At 27.4% G+C, this 23,038-nt stretch overlaps 1 protein-coding gene across 1 annotated transcript; it reads right to left on the bottom strand.

Moving 5' to 3' along the window:
- Positions 1-4,441: 4,441 nt before the first annotated feature.
- Positions 4,442-17,801, bottom strand: LOC136074310 (uncharacterized). Its single transcript, XM_065786616.1, has 6 exons — positions 17,648-17,801; positions 17,196-17,545; positions 16,394-17,092; positions 7,644-7,694; positions 7,191-7,281; positions 4,442-4,488 (listed from the first exon to the last, which is right to left on the bottom strand). Exons 1-6 carry the CDS (start codon positions 17,799-17,801, stop codon positions 4,442-4,444), a joined length of 1,392 nt encoding a protein of 463 aa, XP_065642688.1.
- Between the last annotated feature and the right edge of the window lie 5,237 nt (positions 17,802-23,038).

Consider the following 23,038-nt stretch of genomic DNA (forward strand, 5'->3'; position numbering starts at 1 on the left):
ACTACCTGCAGTTGACAAAATTCTTCCTGAAAACCTAAGCCCTCCAACCTCAGATTCTTGACATTGATTTAGCTGGGTCTATTTTTTTCATATTTGTCCAGCAAGGCCAATAAAAATCTGTAGACTTTCTAGAGAAATTATTGATAACACATTTTCACTAATAGCATTTACTAACTAAATTAGTGGTAGGTAATCTGAATTGTTTTCTTCATCAAATGCAACAATTGCATATAACATCTTACTCAGTAACACAGTGCAGCAATTACACAGTAAGTTACTCTGCTACAAAATGTAAAAGAAAATAGAAAAAATCCATACTCCGTAATCTCCTTTATATAGGAATAAAATACGACTAAATTGCACTTTTGGTTTTAAAGAAAAACGTTCAATGGTCTTCAAAAACCATTCATGATTCTAAGAGTTTATGCCACAAGGAAGTAAGACAATAATGAAAACCCACACGTCAACTTTATAATTTTATATGCATTTCCTTGTGGCGTTACTTTTCATAAACGTAAATGTTAATGAATTCTTTAAAGTAGTTATTGTTGTAATTGCATGTAAAGCTTTGTAAAATTTTCTCGTAACTTAAAAGTAAAAAGAGAAAAATTTATATATAAAAAATAAAAATAGTTATAACAACTTTTTATATAGAGCTTCATAAAAAACATAAAACGAGAAAACGATTATAACTATAATTTATGCGTTATATTGTAAGAACTTTTTTGTATAAGGTAAATTGCAAATGGCGATAATGGTATGATTGCATAGATTTTTCCGCAAATTATTTTCACCAGATGGGTTTCAAATGGGAAACCCGTGAAAATCCCAGTTTTCTTAACCCTTATAATCACCAGATGCGGCTCATATCACTATTTTTGCTTAATTTTTCAACCGTACGGGACCCGTCTGGAAACCAGAACACAAACCCTTCTAAATCCCGTTCCCGTAAGCCCTGTTAAAAACCATACGGTACCCGTCTGTCGATGTTCGCTGGGATATATATATATATATATATATATATATATATATATATATATATATATATATATATATATATATATCAGCGGGGTTGGGAAGGGGTGGGGGAGGAGGGAGTGGTGAAATTAGGAATATTTTGACAAATTCCCAATTTCTTCAAAACGCTGAATCAAATTTATTCCTGGGTTACACCCTGTGTGAGTATATATATATATATATATATATATATATATATATATATATATATATATATATATATATAAGCAGAGCTGTGCCTTCCCCCCTAGGGGGCTCATTTGCAAATTTAGGGGCCCTTTAACAAATGTAAGGTTTTTTTTTAATTTAGTATTATCTATCGGAAAAATTGTTAAGAATTTTGGGGCCCTTTAGAAGGAGGGGGTGCTTGGATCTAATAACCACGGCACTGTTATATAAGGTGTCTGATAAGTCTTAATTGATAAAACCATAGTGCACTGTGTCATAAATCGACCCTCAGGTTTAATTTTATCCTACTTAAAAAAAAATATGCCATCAAATAGATATTTATTAAAATATTAAAAATTAAACATTTTAAAAATCTAAGGGTGCATTTTTAGACTGGGGGGGGGTCCAAAATCCTATTGAAAATATTAATAATAAGAGGGCAGAGAGGCCTTGACCCTCCAATTGCTAAATTTTTTATATAAAATATAAATCTAGCATAAAATATAGAAATATATTTAAATTTTTTGTTTACATCCCTCTCCCTTCCATCTTCCCCATAAAAAAGCATGCACTGCAATCCTTGCATGCAAGAATTTTGCATGCAATGTACCGTTACTCGTATTTAATGAGGCATTGTATGACTCTTTCGAATAATAATGATAATATATGATGACTTTATTCACCAAAATATACTTTATTTTTTTAATAACTTTATGCTAAATTTATATATCTTTTGTCTTTATTTTTTTAACATTGATTTTAGTGAACCTAAATCTGGCCTCTCGGTCATTTGTAGGCAGAACACAAATTTTATAGAAAATTATATAAAGCTAAATACTTTTACAGATCTTTATTTAATTAAGTTACTGCATAGTATTTATAAATTTAATTAATATTGTCTTTCAGTTACTATCTTCGTCTTGATGAGAAGTCTGAAACTGCCTTATGCAAGCTCTCTTCGTGGTCTTTGTGACTTACATTTCTTTTGTATCTTGCCCAAGTTGGTTTAAACTTAGAGTGAATAGCTTCTCCAGTTTGTTCTACAAATCTGGCTAGATCACATTGATTTTCTTCACAAAAAGGAACAATATGCGCTAACATGATGTGGACCTTCCATGTTATGGGTAAGGTGTAATTATAGCCTTTTGAAAACTCTATTAGGTAATTATATGAGTCTTTCAATCTAGCAATAGAATGCTTGACATTGGGACTAAGGAAATCACAGAAACAGTCATCCACGACACACTTTAAACCTTTGAAACATGTAATAATAGGTATTACTATCGACAATCATTTAGGAATGCCTCTTCTAGATCTTGAAGATTACTTAATATCTTGTTACAGTTCACTCCATCAAACCCTCCTCCATGATAGCCATGTCTGAGAAAGTATTTTCCAGACAAACACTGATTACAGTTTGGCCAGAGAGTAAAAACTAGGTCGCTGAGAACATTAATAAAACCCATAAATATATGTAACGATGATGGAGGAATTTTGTTTATCACTTTAACTTCTGGATCTTCATCAAGATGAATAAGCCTTTTTCGTATAACATTTTTATACAGCTGTGCTGTTTCTTTTTTTTTCTCCTGCTGCATGAAACTCTGAAAGATGAAGATCAAAGCTTCCAAACGTTCTTAGAGTTCCTGCATTTATAGTCTTCTCACTTTCACAATATAAACATGCATGGATGCCACCATGCCCAGATAAACCCATAATCATGTTAGACATTTTTAAATCCCATGCAATAGGAAAACCCAGGCTGTCTAGCTGGATAATATCTAAAATTTGTTTTTTATTCTGATATGTTTCAGGAACATCTTCAGCAATAGCAATAAACTGTATACATTGCACACCAGACCCAATATATTCGTCAGATCCTCGACGTTTACTTCTGTTTATTATATTATTACTGTTTACTTTAATTTCATCTGCATCAAAGATGTTAACACATATTTTCAATGAACCTCCACATCCATCAATTGAAACTCGTACAATAGTGTTATAAGGATTTAATGCTCTCTCACTTATAATGTTCATAACAAAATCTGAAGAATTTTTTACAAAAACCAGGTTCCTATCAACCTTTTTATCCCCAACTTCAAATTGAATGGACTGAACACTAATTAATTGAACACTAAGTAATAATTTTTCACAGTTAATTCAAGATCTGACACTAACTTCGTCACTTCTGACTGGACAACCCTCTTTCCTGTGGCCTTGTTAGGAGTAGAAATCAGTTTTCTAGTTCTTCTGTTTGAAAGATGAAGATTTATTCGAAGTTGCTTGAATGTTTCAAATGAGATTTGCTGGGTTTGATTTCTGTCTCCTTTGTTCTCATATTAATTGCCTAGTAGGCAATTATACAGACCTGAAAATAAATTATAAAAAGTATTTTCGCATAATTTGATCATAAATCAATTATCAGAATAACACTTTTAATTTAACTTTATAATATTTCCAATTAAGTAGTCAAGTTTGCAATTTTTCCTTTTTCTGCAAATTTAATTTTCCATGATATCAAAAGGTTCAAAAATATTTTATTATAAATGCTTCTATTCTCGTTAATCAATTTACATAAACCGTTAACCAATGCTATTTAACATTGTATATCAAAATAATCCTTACACTATAAGCTTTGAATTTAGAAATTGGATAATGCATTTTTATTTTTGATATTTGGAATATAGAAAGACAAATGATTGTGCTGACAATCAAAATGAATTAGTTAAAAAACGGCTAATCAATCAACGTCTTCAACTTCAATGCTAACAACACAGCTTTTACAACCATCTTCTAAACCAGCTACAGCAGCTCTTGTTTATCAATTACACTAGGGCCCAAAACTTGACAAATTTATAAAAAAACTCTTCTTTTTTCTTCAATCTTACAACAAAAACAGATATGTTAGATATAGCTGCTCTAGTGTTATCTAGAGTTATTTAAAATTAGGACCTCAGCTGCCATTTTCCAACAGGTAGATAACCAAAATTTAGATTAGCAATCGTTAAATAGTTCAGGGAGTAATAAAGAATAAAAAGTAAAAAGCAATAAAACTAAAAAAGTTTATAAGAATACTCAGATATAGTTATTTTACACTTTTGTAACTTTATTGCTGTTGAAAGAAATGGTTCAGATCATAAAATGTATAAGAGTTGAAACGATAATAGTTTTAGCAATGAAAGAAATGGTTATGATTAAAAATAGCTGCTCCACATGTAGAAGAATACAACGGGTATGTATATATAAGTATATATTAATGTATATATCTATCTATATCTATATCTATATCTATATCTATATCTATATCTATATCTATATCTATATCTATATCTATATCTATATCTATATCTATATCTATATCCATATATATATATATATATATATATATATATATATATATATATATATATATATATATATATATACATATATACATATATATATATGTATATATATATATATATGTATATATATACATACATATATATATATATATATATATATATATATATATATATATATATATATATATATATATATATGTATATATATATATATACATATATATATATATATATATATATATATATATATATATATAATATGTATATATATATATATATATGTATATATATATATATATATATATATATATACATATATATACATATATAAATACATATATATACATATATAAATACATATATATACATATATATACATATATATACATTATATATATATATATAAATATATATATATATATATATATATATATATATATATATATATATATATATATATATATATACATATACATGTATATATATATATATATGAACCTACTGGTGAGTGAAACAATTTGTTGAAAAAAAATCTAAATAAGTGTTTTTACTAATGTATATATATGTATATATATATATATATATATATATATATATATATATATATATATATATATATATATATATATATATATATATATATACATATATACCAGATAACATGTACACATCGGGCTACGTCATGGTCAGGGTTAAGGTATTTAAAAAAGCATTTTTTTAAAATGTTTGCATTTAGTTACTTTTTACTAAAACTTAAAATGTGCAATACGTGAACTGGGGGAGTATATTAATATAAAACAAATATATTTTAGCCCAATTGTTTTTTATATTAATTTAGTGCAGTTTAGTAAAGTAGCCCGCCAAAATGGTTCGATGTGTCCTTGTGGGTTTTGTGAGGCCATTGTATTTATACCACTTAGATAGTGGTCACATTTGACCCACGTCTGACTAAAATAATTTTACCACTTAAATGTTATAAATACCATAACCATAGATGGTCCACGTCTACGTCAACCCATAAATCGAGTGTGTCTAAATAAAAACAACAAACACAGAGTGTCATTGTTATTGTGCAATAAAAACAAACATTATATAAAAATATCAGCAACAAACATTATATAAAAATAACTTAACTCGATCAATCAGTATTATTACATTCTAGTTTCTGTCGCATTTTTTTAGGAATCATTATACAACTGTGATAAGCCAAAAACAAAAATAAAAAAAATGATATTCAAACTATTGATGTCATAGTTAGACCAACATTTTTTTTTTAATTGAATAAATATTTAGTATATAAATTTTCATCTTAACTATGACGCACATTGCATCAAAAAAAAAATCAATAATAGCTATATATAAAGCATTTTGAATTTCTTTTAAAAATGTATTTTAAAAATAACTACTTACGTAATCTTGATTAAAAAAAAAATCTTTAAAAAGGTTATTATGATATCCTACTTACTATGATATCCTACTTACTACGATATCCTACTTACTATGATATCCTACTTACTATGATATCCTACTTACTATGATATCCTACTTACTATGATATCCTACTTACTATGATATCCTACTTACTTTGATATCCTAATATTTTGTATTGAAATAACAAATTCATATGATCATCAGTATCAGTAATTGACCTTTTTAAAGAAAAAAGAATGTCTTATCTTTAACATTTTTTGCAAATTACATAGCCTAAATAATCCGAACAACGTACCATTATATCTTCTAGCATACTGTTATGAAATATTTTCAAAGTACTATCACTTCATTGTTCTTTTTAAAGCGTAAATTTATGTTAGTAATTGACCGTCTAAAAGTTTTTGCTTTTTTTTCAGTATTTGACCATCCATTGTTTTAGTAGTTTACCAAATATGAATGAGAGAAAAATAAAAGAAGTGATAATTTATAAAAAAAATTTTATTTCAGTGAATATAACAAAGACTTATAAAAATCAAAAAATGTGAAAATGCCCTTTTTTATTTTTAGTTAAAAAGTTTTAATTGCTATTCAGTAAAATCTAAAACGAAAATTTTATTTTTATAAAATAATTTTTGAAATTTTTGTACAATTTTTATATTTTGCTTCATGTGAGACCAAACAAGAAACCAAACAAGACATATTTTTTAAAAACAAACAAGACATATTTTTAAAAAACTTTTTTATTAAATGATACCAGAAACCCATTAAATGTTCAAGAGTCTTTAGGCACCCCTAAAAATATCTTTTACTCAAAAAGTTTTTAAATCCAATGTTATTTTATCATATAGAACACACTAAGGTGCATGCTTTAAATATTTTTCAAAACTGTTGTTTTAAAAAAAGTAAAAAAAGTAAATGTATCCAATGGTTTTCTTTTTGTTTTAATAATTTTTTTTTCATTTTATCTGCAGGAAAAACTATCTGGAAAACCTTATTTTACTATTGCAAAAAATCAATTAAAAAACCAAAATATTCTTCAAAATATATCTTCATATGCTTTAAAGCATGATGAATTTAGTTTATTGAACAATGATCTTGCTTTTGCTTTACCCTTTGCGTTTATAAAAAAGACCGATATATTTGCTCAATTGTATTTTGCAAAGGGTATATATATATATATGTTATTTTTTTTTTTTTTTTTTTTTTTTTTTTTTTTTTTTTTTTTACTAGTGTGTTGTCTATTTTGGCATTCAAGTTTAAGAACTTGAATGCCAAAACTAGTGTGATCTCTAAATCCAATTATTGTAAGTACAATTGCCTAAAATTTATTATTATTATTTTTTTTGATTAAAAAGTATTAATTTAAAAGAAAAAGTCCGAAAAACACTTTTGAAGAAAACTCACTTAGTTTGCGACAATTATAAAACTAAAGAAATCAATTACAATTTTACAAATGAGTAATTTTTTATAAAGATTATGAAAAAGTTTTTCTATACTAAAATTACGTTTTGATAAAAATGTTACGTTATATTCAAATTTTTGATGTGGTTAATAGAATTTAGTAACAGATGCAAGCCCATGCATTTTTAGAAAAACGGCATTTTGATCGCCTTTTTTCACACAAACCATAACCATGTCCGAGCTCTTTACAACGATTATTGCAGTTTTTCCACAAGATACCTGTTCCACGTTGACTCCATTTCGTGCATCGGCTCCAAGTTTCCCAGCAACCTATTCAATTAATAAATATATGAGTAGTTTTAATAAATTATGCATGACGATATGATAAGAATACTTATTCTTATAATACTATCAAGATTTATTATTATCGTTTCCTCGTTCATACGTTATTACTGTTTCCTCGTTCCTAAGTTAATATCGTTTTCTTGTTTGAACGTTATTACCACTTTCTCGTTTACATCGAGCATTTTTATTTATGTTATGATCAAACAAGTTGATTAATAGTATAACACAAAATATGAAAAGTTTTCTGCTACCACTGAGTGTTAATACAAAGTAGTCAACTTGTAGATTAAAATTTAAAAACTTGTGGGTTAAAACTAGAAGTTTTCTAACCCCCAAATTTTTCTAGTTTAGGAGAAAGCTTAGATAAATTTAAGACAAGATAACTATTACTGTTTATTTATTTTTAGCTATTATAGTACTGATCAAACTAGTTTAGTTAAAACTTTCATCCACTTTCATTTTGACAAAATAGGTCAGTTGGATGAAATAAATCATTTATTTACAAACTGTATTTTTTGAAAAACATTTTCTTAACAATATTAGAACAATATGGTTTTTAGTAATTATACAGTGTTGGAAAAATTAACTTTTTATAAACTGATGTTACCAGTTAAAAAAGTAAATTTTTAACCTAATAAAGTTCCAGCTTGTGTATCGGAAGGCATTAAAGCAACCAAAAAAATAGATACAAAAATAAAACATACGATAGACCTCATTCTAGTCTGGTTTCTGCACCTAAAATGGTCTAAAAAATAAAGAAATCATTTTAATATTAGTAGTTTCTTAAAACTGTTTATTTTATTGAAATGATCAAAATGTTTTATTCTTAAAGTTTGAATTTATTATTTTTATACAAAAAAAGTTATCATATGGTAATAAATAATGTTTTTAAACATTTCTTTTAATAATTAAAATTACTTACATGAATAGTTGTTTTTAAAACAATGATGTTAAAAATTAAACTGCTTTATGAGCTACTTTTGATTTGATTTTTTTTAAATGGGACGATGCGCATCATAGTTAAGACAAAAACTGAAGAGTTAAATATTTACTCATTTCCAAGAAACGTTCATCATATTATGACATCAATAGTCTGGATATCAAACTTGTTATTTTTTGTATCACAGCTGTGTATTACACAACTGTGATGAATCATTAAAACACAAAATGTAATTAATCTTGAAAAATTAAGACAAAAACTTGAACGTTATAATACTGATTGAGAATTTATGTTGCTGGTGTCTTTATATAAAAATTGTTTTTTTTGCTCAACAAAAATAACAACCTGTGTTTATTATTCTAATTTTAGGTAAAATAATTAACGCTAATTATGTTAAAGTTTTAGAACCATGGCCTGCCGACACAAAAATTTGATACGACACTGGATTTATGGGTTTGCGTAGATTTGAGATCATATATAATTTAAGTATTATAACCAAATTTGGGGCATATGTGGCTACCACCTAAGTGGTATAAATATCATGAGTTGGATGCATGAGGCCCACATCAAACTTTTTTGGCGGGCTACTACACTTTAGTGAACTACAATACTGTAGGCCATAGTAGCAATAATTACTTATCTAAAAAAAAAGTTGTGCAAATGACATAATTTGGTTTTACTTTCGGAAGATTCTATTCGCACGCACGAATAGAGTCTTCCGAAAGTAAAAAAATTTTTAGGTTAAAAAATGGTTGATTTTTGGTTAAAATGGAAACGCAAATCTACGTCGAAACCAAACTTTAGATCAACGTTAAAGCAAACCAAAAATCAGCGTTAGATTAACGTTAATTTAGCGTTGATTCAATGAACTTTTATGCGAGTTTATGAACCTTAAAAACACAGCTGCTTTGTGTGAATCAAAATTTGTGTGAATGCAAAACATTTATTTTATGTACAATATAGTGTTGTTATGAGTAAAAAAACAACAATAAAAACAATATTTATAAAATTAAAATAATTGTCATAGCACAATATTTTATTTTATTGTACATCATTTGTTTCTCAGTTGTTACAGCTTTCACTTATTATTATTATTATTAATAGTTGATTTATATTATGTATTATCTGCTAATATAGTTTTACAAATGATGTGCCCCATTGTCATATTGTTAACACTGGTAACTAAACTATAATTGAAAGCAATTAAAGCCAAAAAAATAATTTATACATTTTTAAAACAAAAAATTATACAAAATTAAAGTTATTTGATCTGCCCCATTGTCATATTGTTAATGCAGGTAACTTAATTATAAGTGAAAGCAAGTTAAACCAAAAAAAATAATTTAAACATTTTTAAAAGAAAAAAACATTTTTAAAAAGGTCTTGATAAAATCATACCCTCGTTATCTTTATCATCAATTTCAAGTTTATCTGTATCTTTATCGTCTTCTGTTATCAGACTCTTATTTTGATTTGTTGCGCGTTTTTCCCCATTTTATCGATACGGTGCAAACTTAAAACAGTCTGCAATATATCTTCGTGTATTGTATTTTTTTATTTTAAAACATCGGGTAACTGCATCTAAATAAAAACATCTTTAAAGTAAGGTATTCGTACATTTTACAAGTATTAATATACTTCAATTTGTTCACAAGCGAATGTAAACATTAAGTGATCTATAGTGGGAAAAAAAAACTCATTAATGATCCATATCTACTTTGTTTCATTATTGTCTATGATAGCGACCCTTTTGGATAAAGATACATCACACATATACACACATAACACAAACTATAAATATATATATATATATATATATATATATATATATATATATATATATATATATATATATATATATATATATATATATATATATATATATATGTATATATATATATATATATATATATATATATATATATATATATATATATAGATATATATATATATATATATATATATTAACTTATTAAAAAAAGTACAGTAAAAATACACACAAATCACAAATTAATGAAGTATTCATATCACAAATAAATTGATGAAATCACGGCAATATTATGTATTGAATACAACCGAGTGGTTAGAGTTAGCTGACAAACCAATCTTGACTAGACTATAAAAGTGTGTTAATAAATTTGTCACATTTCTCTGCTCTACTTCCACCAAGTTACTATGCGTCACTAGGCGGAAATAGGATTTTTTCAATTTTAACTTTTTAAATATTTTTTTATGGAAATAGGTTAGTAGTTCCTAATTAAAAAAATGATTTTTTACAATTTTTAAAGTTTTAAGTTTTTCTTTTCTAAATTTTACAATTTCAGAGTGAAAAAAAAACTCTTTTGAATTTTTGAATTATACTTATTTAATTTTATGTAATTATATTATCAACTTAATGATATATTTATTCAATTAAAACTAAAAAAAAAATGTGCAATAGTTTTTTTATAATAGTTTATTTGAGTTCGCAAAGAATAATGGGTTGAATCATGTTACCGAACCATCGTCAATACCGTTCGTAAACTGGAATTTTAATTCATAAAACCATTTATTTATAAAATTGGTAACTTTTATATGCAAAAGTAATATAATTTAATTTATAATTTAATTCCAAACCTCTACTAACTATTTATAATAACTATATAACTACAATAAGAGGTTAATCTTTCAATAAAGTTGGATGTGGGTGTGATGTTTAAATGCACCATTTTTTTTTTTTAATGGTTTTTTAAAAATATTAAAAAAGCTATTATTAAAAGTAATACAAATTAACATAAAAAAATATTTTGTCACATTAGAAGATGCGCCAGAGTTTTCATTTCTTCTGAAATTTTTTCTTACTGAAACTAAATATTATTCATTTTTAACGATAGACGCGACAAGAATGTAAACCAGAGCCGTCCAAAATGTTTTTTGAAAAATTTATAATTCTGATTGCAAAACTGTTTGAAAAGTGCCACATTTTACTGTTCCGTTAGTCAGAAAGTCCTTAAAAGCATTGTAATGTTTTATAAAGATAAAACAAGTGCGAAAAATAATGTGTAGGCGATTGCCACAATGTCTTGGAATTAAACGTGGCAGTTTCTCGACAAATCCTTCTGGATCATCTTTCTTATCTTTAAACCTCATTTTCTCCATCGCTAACACAATTTTAACTGTCATGTAATCATATCCAAACAATTGGAAAGTTTCTTTTTCCAGAGGCTGCAATGCTGAACAACATGAAATAGTGATTGTGTTAAATAGGAATAAATGACAGGCCAGCTCATTCAAACTCTTAATCCAGGCTGTACAAACTTTGGTTATAGTAAGATGGTCCACTGCAACTCTGTCTCGTTGTGTTTGAAATAATGTGCTTACGACATTCATCAAAGGGAAAAGAGTGATAATCTGAATGAATTAGATATGTTTCGCTGCATTACATATGTGTTTTTAATAACCAGATGTACATCTAAGTAATTGAGATTACTCAGATGTATCTCTAAGTAATTGGTCCAAAGCAATTAGTTTACATTTATTCTTTGACGTCAAGTGAATGCTGTTATAAAGGACACCTTATTGTGTTGTTGCATCAAAGCCAAGAGTCAGATTTTTATTACTAAAAGCTTATTATGCTGCTTGCAGTTCAGATATACTTCCGAGCTCACAAGCCATTTGCTCATCAGTAATACGCTGGGGAATATGCAAAATGTCAATACCAAAATGTTGTGCAATTTTTTAAAATAAGAATAGAATATTACTTGTTGGGACATTAGACAACAACTTTCAATAAATTATCATTATTTTAATGCATAAGACTACCTATCTTCTAATGTAGCTGAATTGGAAACATAGTCCTTTTTAATCTGTGTCATTTTATTTTCTAAACAAGCTTATGCTATTTTATTTTTCCTAATGAAATTATTATGCTCGACGTTTATTTATCTTAATTTTTCTTGTTCTTTTATTTTTTTTAACCTTTCTTGTAACTATAAAGTTACAAATACGTCTACTTTAATAACGTGTATGCAATTTTTTTAAAGTCTTTAACTTTTGCTGTTAAAGTTTCTATAATACTTTTTTTTCTTTTGACGCTTTGCCTTAAAACTTCTAATTGATATGGCATGGTCTTTATTTTAGCTTTTACTAAAGCTTGCTTATTTTGATATTCTTTGGAAGAACTAGTTAACTTTGAAGACATATGAGAAAACCTATTTTTTAACTTTATTTTCTTTAGGGTTAGTAAAGACACTCTCTTGACTTTTGTCTACCTTGTAACTTTACTATTTGGCCTGGTGAACACAAAGGTTCACTATTTATTGTAGATAACGGATTTTTTTACATGATGATCCAGTAGAAGAACGAAGAAGAACCTGATGCTTTACTTGTGTTACTAGAGGTAGAGTGCAATGAATCAGCCAACAACGACTTTTAAAATGCACAGAGCTCATTGCAAAATGCAACAAAATGTTTAGAATCTCTTAAAAAATTGCGTGACTATTTCTTTGTCTTAAGCAAAACGGTCATTTGTGTCGATGTTGAAGCCTCTTTAACTAGTTTAACAGTTCTAGTAAACTTTAATTTTAATAAATACTAAAAAATATGCCCCATCCTACACTAATTGTTTGTTTCAGAAGGTAATGTAAAGTTAAGTAAAGCTTCTTTGAATTTTGCATGAAATACAAATTTATTTTTGGACCTATATTAGTTTTCAAGTATATTATGCTATTCAATTGAATGAAGACTATAAAAAAATAATAGTGTAAAGAGAAACTAAAATAGATTAGACAAAGTGTTAGAGTATAAATACCATAGGTACCTTCTATAATAAATGAATGGTAAATCACTAACAAAGTTTTAAAAATCAATAAATGTTTTATTGATATTCAAAATTTTTATTCGGAAGCCATGTGTACCATGTGCGTTCAGTGAAAAAATAATCAGCGAACTACCCAAAAACCCTCCGCGCATAAATGCGCGCAGCGAAGCAACAATTCGCGAACTACCTGAAAAGTCTCCTCATTTAAATGTGTTTAGTGAACTACCTGAAAAGCCTTCTTTTTTAAATAAAGATCAACAAGAAGAAACTATGCACACCGAAAATCAATTTTTTCATACAGCCAAACTATATGTTTTAATGTCAAAAATTGAAGGTTGAGATCGTTCATGCCAGCAAAATTGGTTAAAAGATTTTCCATGGTTGCATCATGATGAAAAGTAAATACATACATTTTTGGTTTGTCTGTCAAAAAAAAGAATCCAAGCTAATCAAAAACTGCTATTTTCAAGGTTTTTACTCTAATTCTTTGTTAAAATGATTGCATTTTATTTAGAACTGACATTGTCTTCCTTTATTATTGTGTTATTCAAAAAAAGGGAAGCCTAAAAGATCAGAGAAATAAAGAATGCTTATATTACCAAAGGTTTCTTTTCATGGAAAAAAACTTCAAAATGTTTTCAGATTCACCAAGATTTGACATGCCACAAAACAGCCTCGTTTTATTAGCTTAACGTTGTCCAATGTCAAGATATTATGGACTTCATGGATAAGCAAATTTCCAATAGGAGACCTATAGAACAAAATTTTTAGAACTCATTCAATTCCAATGTTACCTCGGACGACAAGAAAATAGCTTTGTAAGGTTATGGTGGAAATGACAATTTTATTGAACTATTGCACCTGCTTGGAAGAAACAACAAAAAATATTGTAGACCATCTTGATGGAAAGATTGATTACAAGTATACACATGACGAGGTGCAAAATAAGATTTTAGATATATTATCTACTCTAACATTTCAAGAAAAGTTAAAAACTATCCGAGAGCGCTGAGAAATTTTTTTCCATTATTGCCCATAAAGGTTCTAACGTGAGCAATAAAGAACAGCTATCGTTTTGTATTCGAACAGTAGATAAAAATTTAAAGCCTTTTAAAGAGTTAATAGGACTTAACCAGTTAAAAAGTGTTAAAAGCGATAATATTGTACTTGTTATTCAAAGATATTCTTATTGGAATTAGCTTAAGTTTAAATAATTGCAGGGGTCAAACCTATGATGGTGCATCTAGTATTATGGGGAAGAAATCTTGAGTATTAGCTCAAAATCTTGCTAAGCAGCTAAAAGCTGCTGCTATGCACTGTCAAGGACATTCTTTTAGTTTAACAGTGAAGTCGCTGACTACAAAATATGACATTTTGAAAGATATCTTGTAAAGTTTTTCACTGAAACAAGAACACTTGCTTGAAAACATTAATGACAACATTAAGATAGAATAAGGCTCTGAACCATTCAAAAAGCTGAAGAAACTTTTCACAATAAGATGGACCGTTCTGGCAGAATGTATTAAGAGAGTCATCGATAATAACAAATCACTCTTGCAACTTTGGGACGAATGTATGAAGGAAAAAACTTGACCAAGAGACAAAAGCAAGAACCGTTGGTTGCAAGAGTCAGATCGAGTTCTTTTACTTCTTTTTAGGCATCGATCTCTCTTATAAGTTGTACGCCATAATTAATAGCTTGTCAAACTCCCTTCAATTGACATAGATGTCGGCAACCAGTGGAATAGAATCTGCATGTTTAGTGATTGATACAATAAATAATATGTGAAATGATGACGACTTTTTGTTTTTTGCGGTGGTTAAGAAAGCAACAAATTCAATCAAATCAATTGGAAAACCTACCTTGCCGTGGAAATTAAAAAAGTTTAATTATTCCATTTTTTGATACGTCATTGGTTACGAAAAACAAAAAAGAAATGCTTATTACCCAGAAACAGCCAATTATTATTTTAAGCCAGTATACTTCGAAGCACTTATCACAATTTTTAATGCAATAGAAGATCGATTTGAACAACCTACATTTAAAAAGTTTATGAACGTTAAAGAGCTGTCTTTGAAAGCCAATTATAAGACGGATCTATCAAAGGAACTTAAGGTTTTAGAATCCAACTTCCATGGATATTTCAATCGGAACCAAATAAAAAATCAGCTTCATCTCATACCGACTATTTTTCAAAATTCTATGCCAATTGAATTTCAAGATATATGCAAGACATTGCAGAATACGGATAATGAAAACTGCCCAATTATCCAGAATATTTGGATCATTCTCCAAATTGTTAACAAGAAGCTACATCGGCTACATTATAATACTCTTTTTCAATGCAGAGAATTCAAAACGTGACTCAGATCAACAATAGCTCAAAAAAGATATAATTTCTTGTCAGTGCTAAACACATACGTTGATATTGTCGATAGTCTACCTTTAATAGAAGTAGCTGAGCAATTTACTGCTGCACATGATAAGCGCCAAAGTGAGTTCGGAACGTTTACGATAAAAGACCTTAATTAGATATTTTATCACATTTATGCAACTTTTTCAGTATTTGTATATATATATATATATATATATATATATATATATATATATATATATATATATATATATATATATATATATATATATATATATATATATATATATTTATATATATTTATATATATATATATATATTTATATATATATATATATATAGATATATATATATTTATATATGTACAATGCCGCCCGAGGCAAGATCCCAGTTTGCCGACCTAACTAAAAAGCACCAATATATAAAAAAAAATACCTTAAAGTAAAACTATGAGTGACGTATAAAATCGTATATTTGCAAATCATTAAATCGAAACAGTACAAACACAAAAAGTAAGCAAAATACATACAAAATGGGCATATTTTAACATGACTTAGTGAAAGAAATTTACTTTCCTACTCTTTTCAGATGCAAAAGCCTTCAATAATTCAGTAAAATATAATTTTTTAGCCATATCACTTTCTATGGAAATTAAAGAAAGACCTGTCAAACGATTTTGCGACATAGATGATTTTAAGTAATCTTTAACTAATTTCAGTCTTGAAAAACTACGCTCTCCAGATGCAACTGATACTGGCTGTGTTAACAGAATTCGTAAAGTAATGGAAACATTTGGAGCGAAATTATTGTTTCTTAAAATAAACTCTAGTACTTTTAATGGTGACGTTTTTGGTTCAATTAATTCAGACAATGTAAGCAATTCATCTAATAATTCCATGCCATCAATATCTGCAGAAGTATCTGTGCCTAATATTTTTTGAAGATTTAAACATTTTTCTCTAAGACTTTTCTTTGAAAAATCTTTTTTAATATTTGCAATATCGTACAGGAATTGAAAAGCATCACAGTGTTCATTTAACTGGTTAAATCTTTCTTCAATCGAATTTATAGCAATATCCAAAATGCAATTAAAACATTCTATTTTAAATCTATCTTTTGGATTTATAATGGGATCATCTCGAGTTTCATAAGAAAGCATTTGTCTTTTAAACCTTGGTCTAATAGAAACTTCAAATGAAAATGATGGCTCCAAATCTAATTCAGCTGCAATTAATTCTGCATCAAAAAATAACTTTTTCAAAAGCTTCATCTGAGCGATATAACTTTAAGAAGTTAACAGTTTTGTTCAAAGTTTGTTTGGCTTCAGAAATGTCAGTTTCAATATTCTGAATAAATTTGCTTGCTAAGTTTACTTGGTTCAAAGTACTGAACCTTATCACAGTACAGCAACAAAATTTAAAGTTTTTCATCTTTTGAGCTAATATCTCTGCTTCATGACGTAAAGATGAATCATAAGAAATGTCCTGGCTGATTTGAAAAAGTGCATCAAAGATTTCTCCAACACAGTATCGAAAAGGTTGCACAGCTTCAATCCTGCTTTCCCATCTTGTTGCACTCAAAGGTTTTGGAAAGATTTTTTTTCCAAGATGATTTTTCAAAGCTGTCCATCTACGAGATAATCCACTAAGAAAGTTATAAATGGCTTGCACAATTCCAAAATAAGCCACAGCCTCTCTAGATGATTTTGCAGCATCATTAACGACTAAATTTAATTAATGAGCATGACGTGGTACAAAAAAGGCTCTGCTGTTCTTTTCCAATATTCTTTTCTGCACTCCTGACTGATGTCCTCTCATATTCGCACCGTTGTCGTAGCCCTGTCCACGCATATCTTCAATTGGAATCCCAGTTTGAGTCAACATTTGTAGAATAACATCTGTGAGTGCTGCACCAGTTGTCTGCTCTACAGGTATGAAATCGATGAAATGTTCACAGACCTTAACTTCAGCACTTTCCATCTTAACAAAACGTAGCACAATTGACATTTGTTCCTTGTTTACTCACATCTTGGGTACAATCCACTATAATGGAAAAATATTTTGCCATTTTCAATTTTGACAAAATTTCTTCACGAATTCGTTTTGAAATTATTTGAATGAGTTCATTTTTTATATTTTTCCCCAAGTAATGGGTGTTAATCTCCTCATTCTTTATTCAGTGAACATGATCTGCCATAACTGCATCAAACTGTGCTAGCAGTTCAACTAGTTTTAGGAATTTTCCATTACTTTTCTCATGTAAAACATCAGAATTTCAACGAAAGGCAAGACATTGTTCTCCTAAAAATGTCACTATTTCAAATAATCTTTCCAGAACTAACTGCCAACGCTCTATCTCTGCACAGAGAAATCGTTGTTGTGATGCATCAATTGTTTTGTAAATCTCCAATTTAGATTTTTCACCTTTCAGCTCATTTTTCACTTCCAAGTTTGAACTTGTTATTCCATCTTGAATTTCATGGATTTCATCACCAACACTATTATTACAAGGATCTCTCATAGTTGTTGTTGGCTTGCTTTTGGTGTTATTAAAAAAATTGCTTAAAGATTCAGACATTTGTTCATTCTCTTCTCTTCGTTTTTCTTTTTGCTTTCTGTAGAAATTACCAGACTTCTTTCTTTCCTAACATTTTTATCTATGGATGTCAGAAAATATATAATCAAAACTCAAAATACCGACCAAGGAAAGTGCCGCTCGAGGCAGCTGCCTCTCTTGCCTGTGCCTAGAGCCGGTACTGTATATATATATATATATATATATATATATATATATATATATATATATATATATATATATATATATATATATATATATATATATATATATATAGCACAAAAATCCAAAATTTTCACTTTAAAATTAAAAAAAGCTATTGGGTTAAAATTTCCAACTTTAATATATTTTCAAAGTATCCCCCTCTGTATAAATTTCAAAATATTTTATGAAATATTATGTTATATTTTAAATAAAATACCGACCAAGGAAAGTGCCGCTCGAGGCAGCTGCCTCTCTTGCCTGTGCCTAGAGCCGGTACTGTATATATATATATATATATATATATATATATATATATATATATATATATATATATATATATATATATATATATATATATATATATATATATATATATATATATATATATATATATATATATATATATATATAGCACAAAAATCCAAAATTTTCACTTTAAAATTAAAAAAAGCTATTGGGTTAAAATTTCCAACTTTAATATATTTTCAAAGTATCCCCCTCTGTATAAATTTCAAAATATTTTATGAAATATTATGTTATATTTTAAATCTAATGTCAAATTTAATTTGTCAGATTGTTATATATTTTTATTAAACGGTCTTTAAAATATTTTTCCTTTATTTATTGCTCAGGTGTAAAGTTTGTCAAGTAAGTTTTTCAAATTAAAAAAATATTGTTTATAAATATCTGCTGACAGTTCGAAGGAGAAAATCACACTTTGTATTAGAAAAACATAAAAAAATATAACTGCTTCCTTTGACATTTTAGGAAATTAGGCTGGTTCTATATAGCTGGTCCAAACAATTTTTTGCACCCCAAATAAAAGAGTAAGATTATCATTATTCATTAGTATTGCTTAAGTCTTTATAGAAGCTCAGAAAACCTTTAAAGAAACCTTTAAAGAAAGTATGTTGCATTGATGAAACTGATATTGTAAAAAATTGTTACCAAAACTCGCACAGTATTGATATTTGGGTGAAAAATAATTCATATAGTTTTGCGTTTCCAAATAGCCCCGGGGACATTTGGAAAGGCAAAAAATGAGCTACCTCCTTAATTATAAAGTTTAAATTTTCAAATCTTTAACAAAAGTGCAGCTCGAACTTAGTTCTATTCGAAATAAATGATTTTTGCGATTGTATTTTACTGTGAAACACGTTATCTTCAATAATATATATATATATATATATATATATATATATATATATATATATATATATATATATATATATATATATATATATATATATATATTTAGGTGCCCCAAGAAGTCCTTACGGTCTTATCACAGAGCTCCGCGGATGAGCATTTAATTGGAAGTTCACGCCTCCTTTCTGAACGATGTCGCAAAACTTGCCCAGAGGTGGGGTTTGAACCACGGATCCTGGAGCTAGTGCACTACCGCTGCGCCACGGCTGCTCAAATATTTTAAATATTTATTTTAAATAGCCCCGATTTACGATGTTCTTCCTTTACCTGATGTTAACATGTGTTTGAAATGAGTTACATCTGAATTGGTAAATTTTTAATTGCTATTACAAAGCATTAATGTTAAAAAGTAACTTAAAATAAACATTAAAATAACGTTCAAGTTTTCAACGTTTGTTTTTAACGTTGAACTTACGTTGATTTTTAGATCGTTAGTTTTCAACCATACATCTCAACCGAATCTCATCGTTGAAATAATGTTGCTAGTGTTGTTAACGATTACGACTAAATTGACTAAAAACTTTTTATTATTTGCCGGTTGTAGTGCACATGGCTATTTTAGGAAGAATGACATCTCTAATTATAACTATTACTTATTTTTTGTTTACTCTAATAAAGTTTTATCTAATTAGCGTTTTTTTGGCTCTTCCCGGTGCTCTATAATAAGACCGTAAGGACTTCTGGGAGCACCTTACTAACTACATAAAAAAAAAAAAAAGAAAACATATATGCTTAATATATATTTAATAAATTCAAAATAGAAGAGAAAACTATTTCAGTACTTGATCTTCTTTTGCAGGAGTAAAACCTTAAAAGTATTTCTGATAAATAAGTTTTTTTATTTTTTATAAAACAATAAATATTTACAATTTTATAAAATTATATCTCAAGTTAATAAATAAATAAAGGTTTTACAATATAGAAGTTTTACAACTGTTTATATATATATATATATATATATATATATATATATATATATATATATATATTTGATGTTTTTTGTGTGTTTTTTTTAGTATTATATTTGTGAATATATATATTTTTTTTCTGAGACGTTGTGCGGAAAGAAATTGAGAATTTAGATAAAGTTTAAGAAGAAGATGTTGAAAATTAGTTAAGATTTTTTTTTAACGAAAAAAACTTTTTTTAAAGGAAATAAAATATTACAGGACTTTTTCACAGGCACTACGTTACGAACGCTACAGGTAACACTTATAAGTTGAAATTACATATCATAAAATAAGGGCTGGTAGTGATTCTCTTATAAATAACAATAATTTTGTCGTAAAAAAGAAAAGAAAAATATTGGCAGAGAGGAGGAAGTCTTTACTAAAAATGCAGTTCTTACTTCAAGCCGTTGTTTTATTTTAGCTCATATATTTAGTTTTAGCTTCCCTTCTCTACTTGACAAAAAACGTTCTTGATACAAAAAAGTTGACAGATAAAGTCCGCGGTGTTTCTACGAGCATGATAATTATATTTTAAAGTAATAATATTTCTAATGTTCCTGATTATTACTCTGATCACTGTCATTAGGTAAATTTTTATTTTGCTAAACATATTATGGCATCTGCTGTTCCATATTGCACTCAAGATGGTTTGAGTGAGTAGCTGCTGTTGAGAAAAAGCTTTTTCTCAACAGCAGCTGCGAAATAAGCTTTTTCTCCGATAGATTCGCTGTTTCAATGTTTCCTATAAATGGTATTGTGGTACTGCTCAACGGACCAAGAGCAAAGTGAGTTTGGGAAGAACGAAGGAATATTAGTGTGAAAGATAGAATAATTCATGTTAGAGAGATAGCATAGAGAAAGCGGACATGAACTGCACACGATGCTAGAAGGTGCAATAGTACTGCTACTCGAACCGACAAAGACTTGAAGAGTTCACTTGATACGAACTCTTCCTCAACTTTCTTTGTCGTCCTATATCATATAAATTTTTAAGGTATTATTTTTATTAAAATACTATAAATAGTCATTTAAGCTATTGGCTTTTGTTTTACTATTATTAATAGTGGCGCTATATTAATATAATATAGTTATTATAATAATATTATAACATAAAGTTATAATAAATAAATTCGGTAAAAACCAATATATAATTATGTTATAAGAAATTTATATTAATGTCGAAATATTATGTATAGTGTAACTTAAAAAAAATAAATTTAACAATAAATTGACAATATAATATATGGTAATTATTATATTATATTGTAATTATTATATTATAATGAGTCAATATGTAACAACATATATATGACAATATGAAAAGATGTAAAAATTGATTTATAAAATAAAGTGGATTAAAAAAATATACAATGAAGATATTTATATGTTTTATATAATTTCTTAATCCACTTTATTTTAATTATCAATTTTAGGTATCTAAAAGTTATATATAAAGCAAAAAAAAACATAAAAGATCTTGATCTTTTCAATGTTTTTTTTTTTACTTTATATATAGTTTTTTTTTTACTTTATAACATGGTTTACGCTTATATTACTTTTTTTTTTTAACAGGCTTAACTTCTGGTAAAAATACTCCCAGTGGGCACGGTACGTTTTTAAAACGTTTTTTAGACGTTTTTAGAAGGTTTAAACCTAATAAAAACGTCCAAAGAACGTTTTAAAAACGTACTGTGCCCACTGGGTTGCTTTTTGTTGTTGATATTGTTAAAAACTAAACAAAAATAATATGTTGCAGACCGGAAAAATTGCATGTTTGTAACCACAAAGAGCAAATGAGACAAAAAAGTATAATAACTCGCATTAAGGTGGCTCATACAGAGAAAAAAAAATTTTTAATAAAATAAATTGCAACGGTTCATATATATTTTATTGTATTTTTGATGATATATGAAACTCAAATTTCATAAAAAAAACTGTAAATAAATTATATTTAAGGCAACTTTCAACAAAATTAGAGTTAAAAAGGGCAAATTTGAAAAAATTCAAAACAATGTTTCTTGATTAATTTTGGTTTAAATTCAAAAACTTTTTGGTTTTAGCATCATTACATTATTTTCATTCATTTTTACTAAAAGAATGAAAATATAATCAAAATATCAAAAAAGAGACAGAATACTTAAAAAAATCACAAATTTATACAAAAAAATTTATAGAAAAAACAGGTGTTGTGTGATAAAAATTGATAAAACCATTCTTAGTTGATCATTTTAGTACATCTGAAATCTTAATAATTAAGGAACATACACTAAAAATTTCAG

This window comes from Hydra vulgaris, chromosome 01 (genome assembly GCF_038396675.1).
Source record: "Hydra vulgaris chromosome 01, alternate assembly HydraT2T_AEP".
NCBI lineage: Eukaryota > Metazoa > Cnidaria > Hydrozoa > Anthoathecata > Hydridae > Hydra > Hydra vulgaris.

Excerpts from the sequence above, each read along its gene's own strand:
- LOC136074310 (XM_065786616.1), bottom strand. The coding sequence starts at position 17,801 with ATGGAAAGTGCTGAAGTTAAGGTCTGTGAACATTTCATCGATTTCATA. Across the intron at positions 17,546-17,647 it reads TGGACAGGGCTACGACAACG|TCGTTAATGATGCTGCAAAA; the intron begins GTGCGAATATGA and ends AATTAAATTTAG. Across the intron at positions 4,489-7,190 it reads CCAAAATAGACAACACACTA|ATATAGATATAGATATAGAT; the intron begins GTAAAAAAAAAA and ends ATATAGATATAG.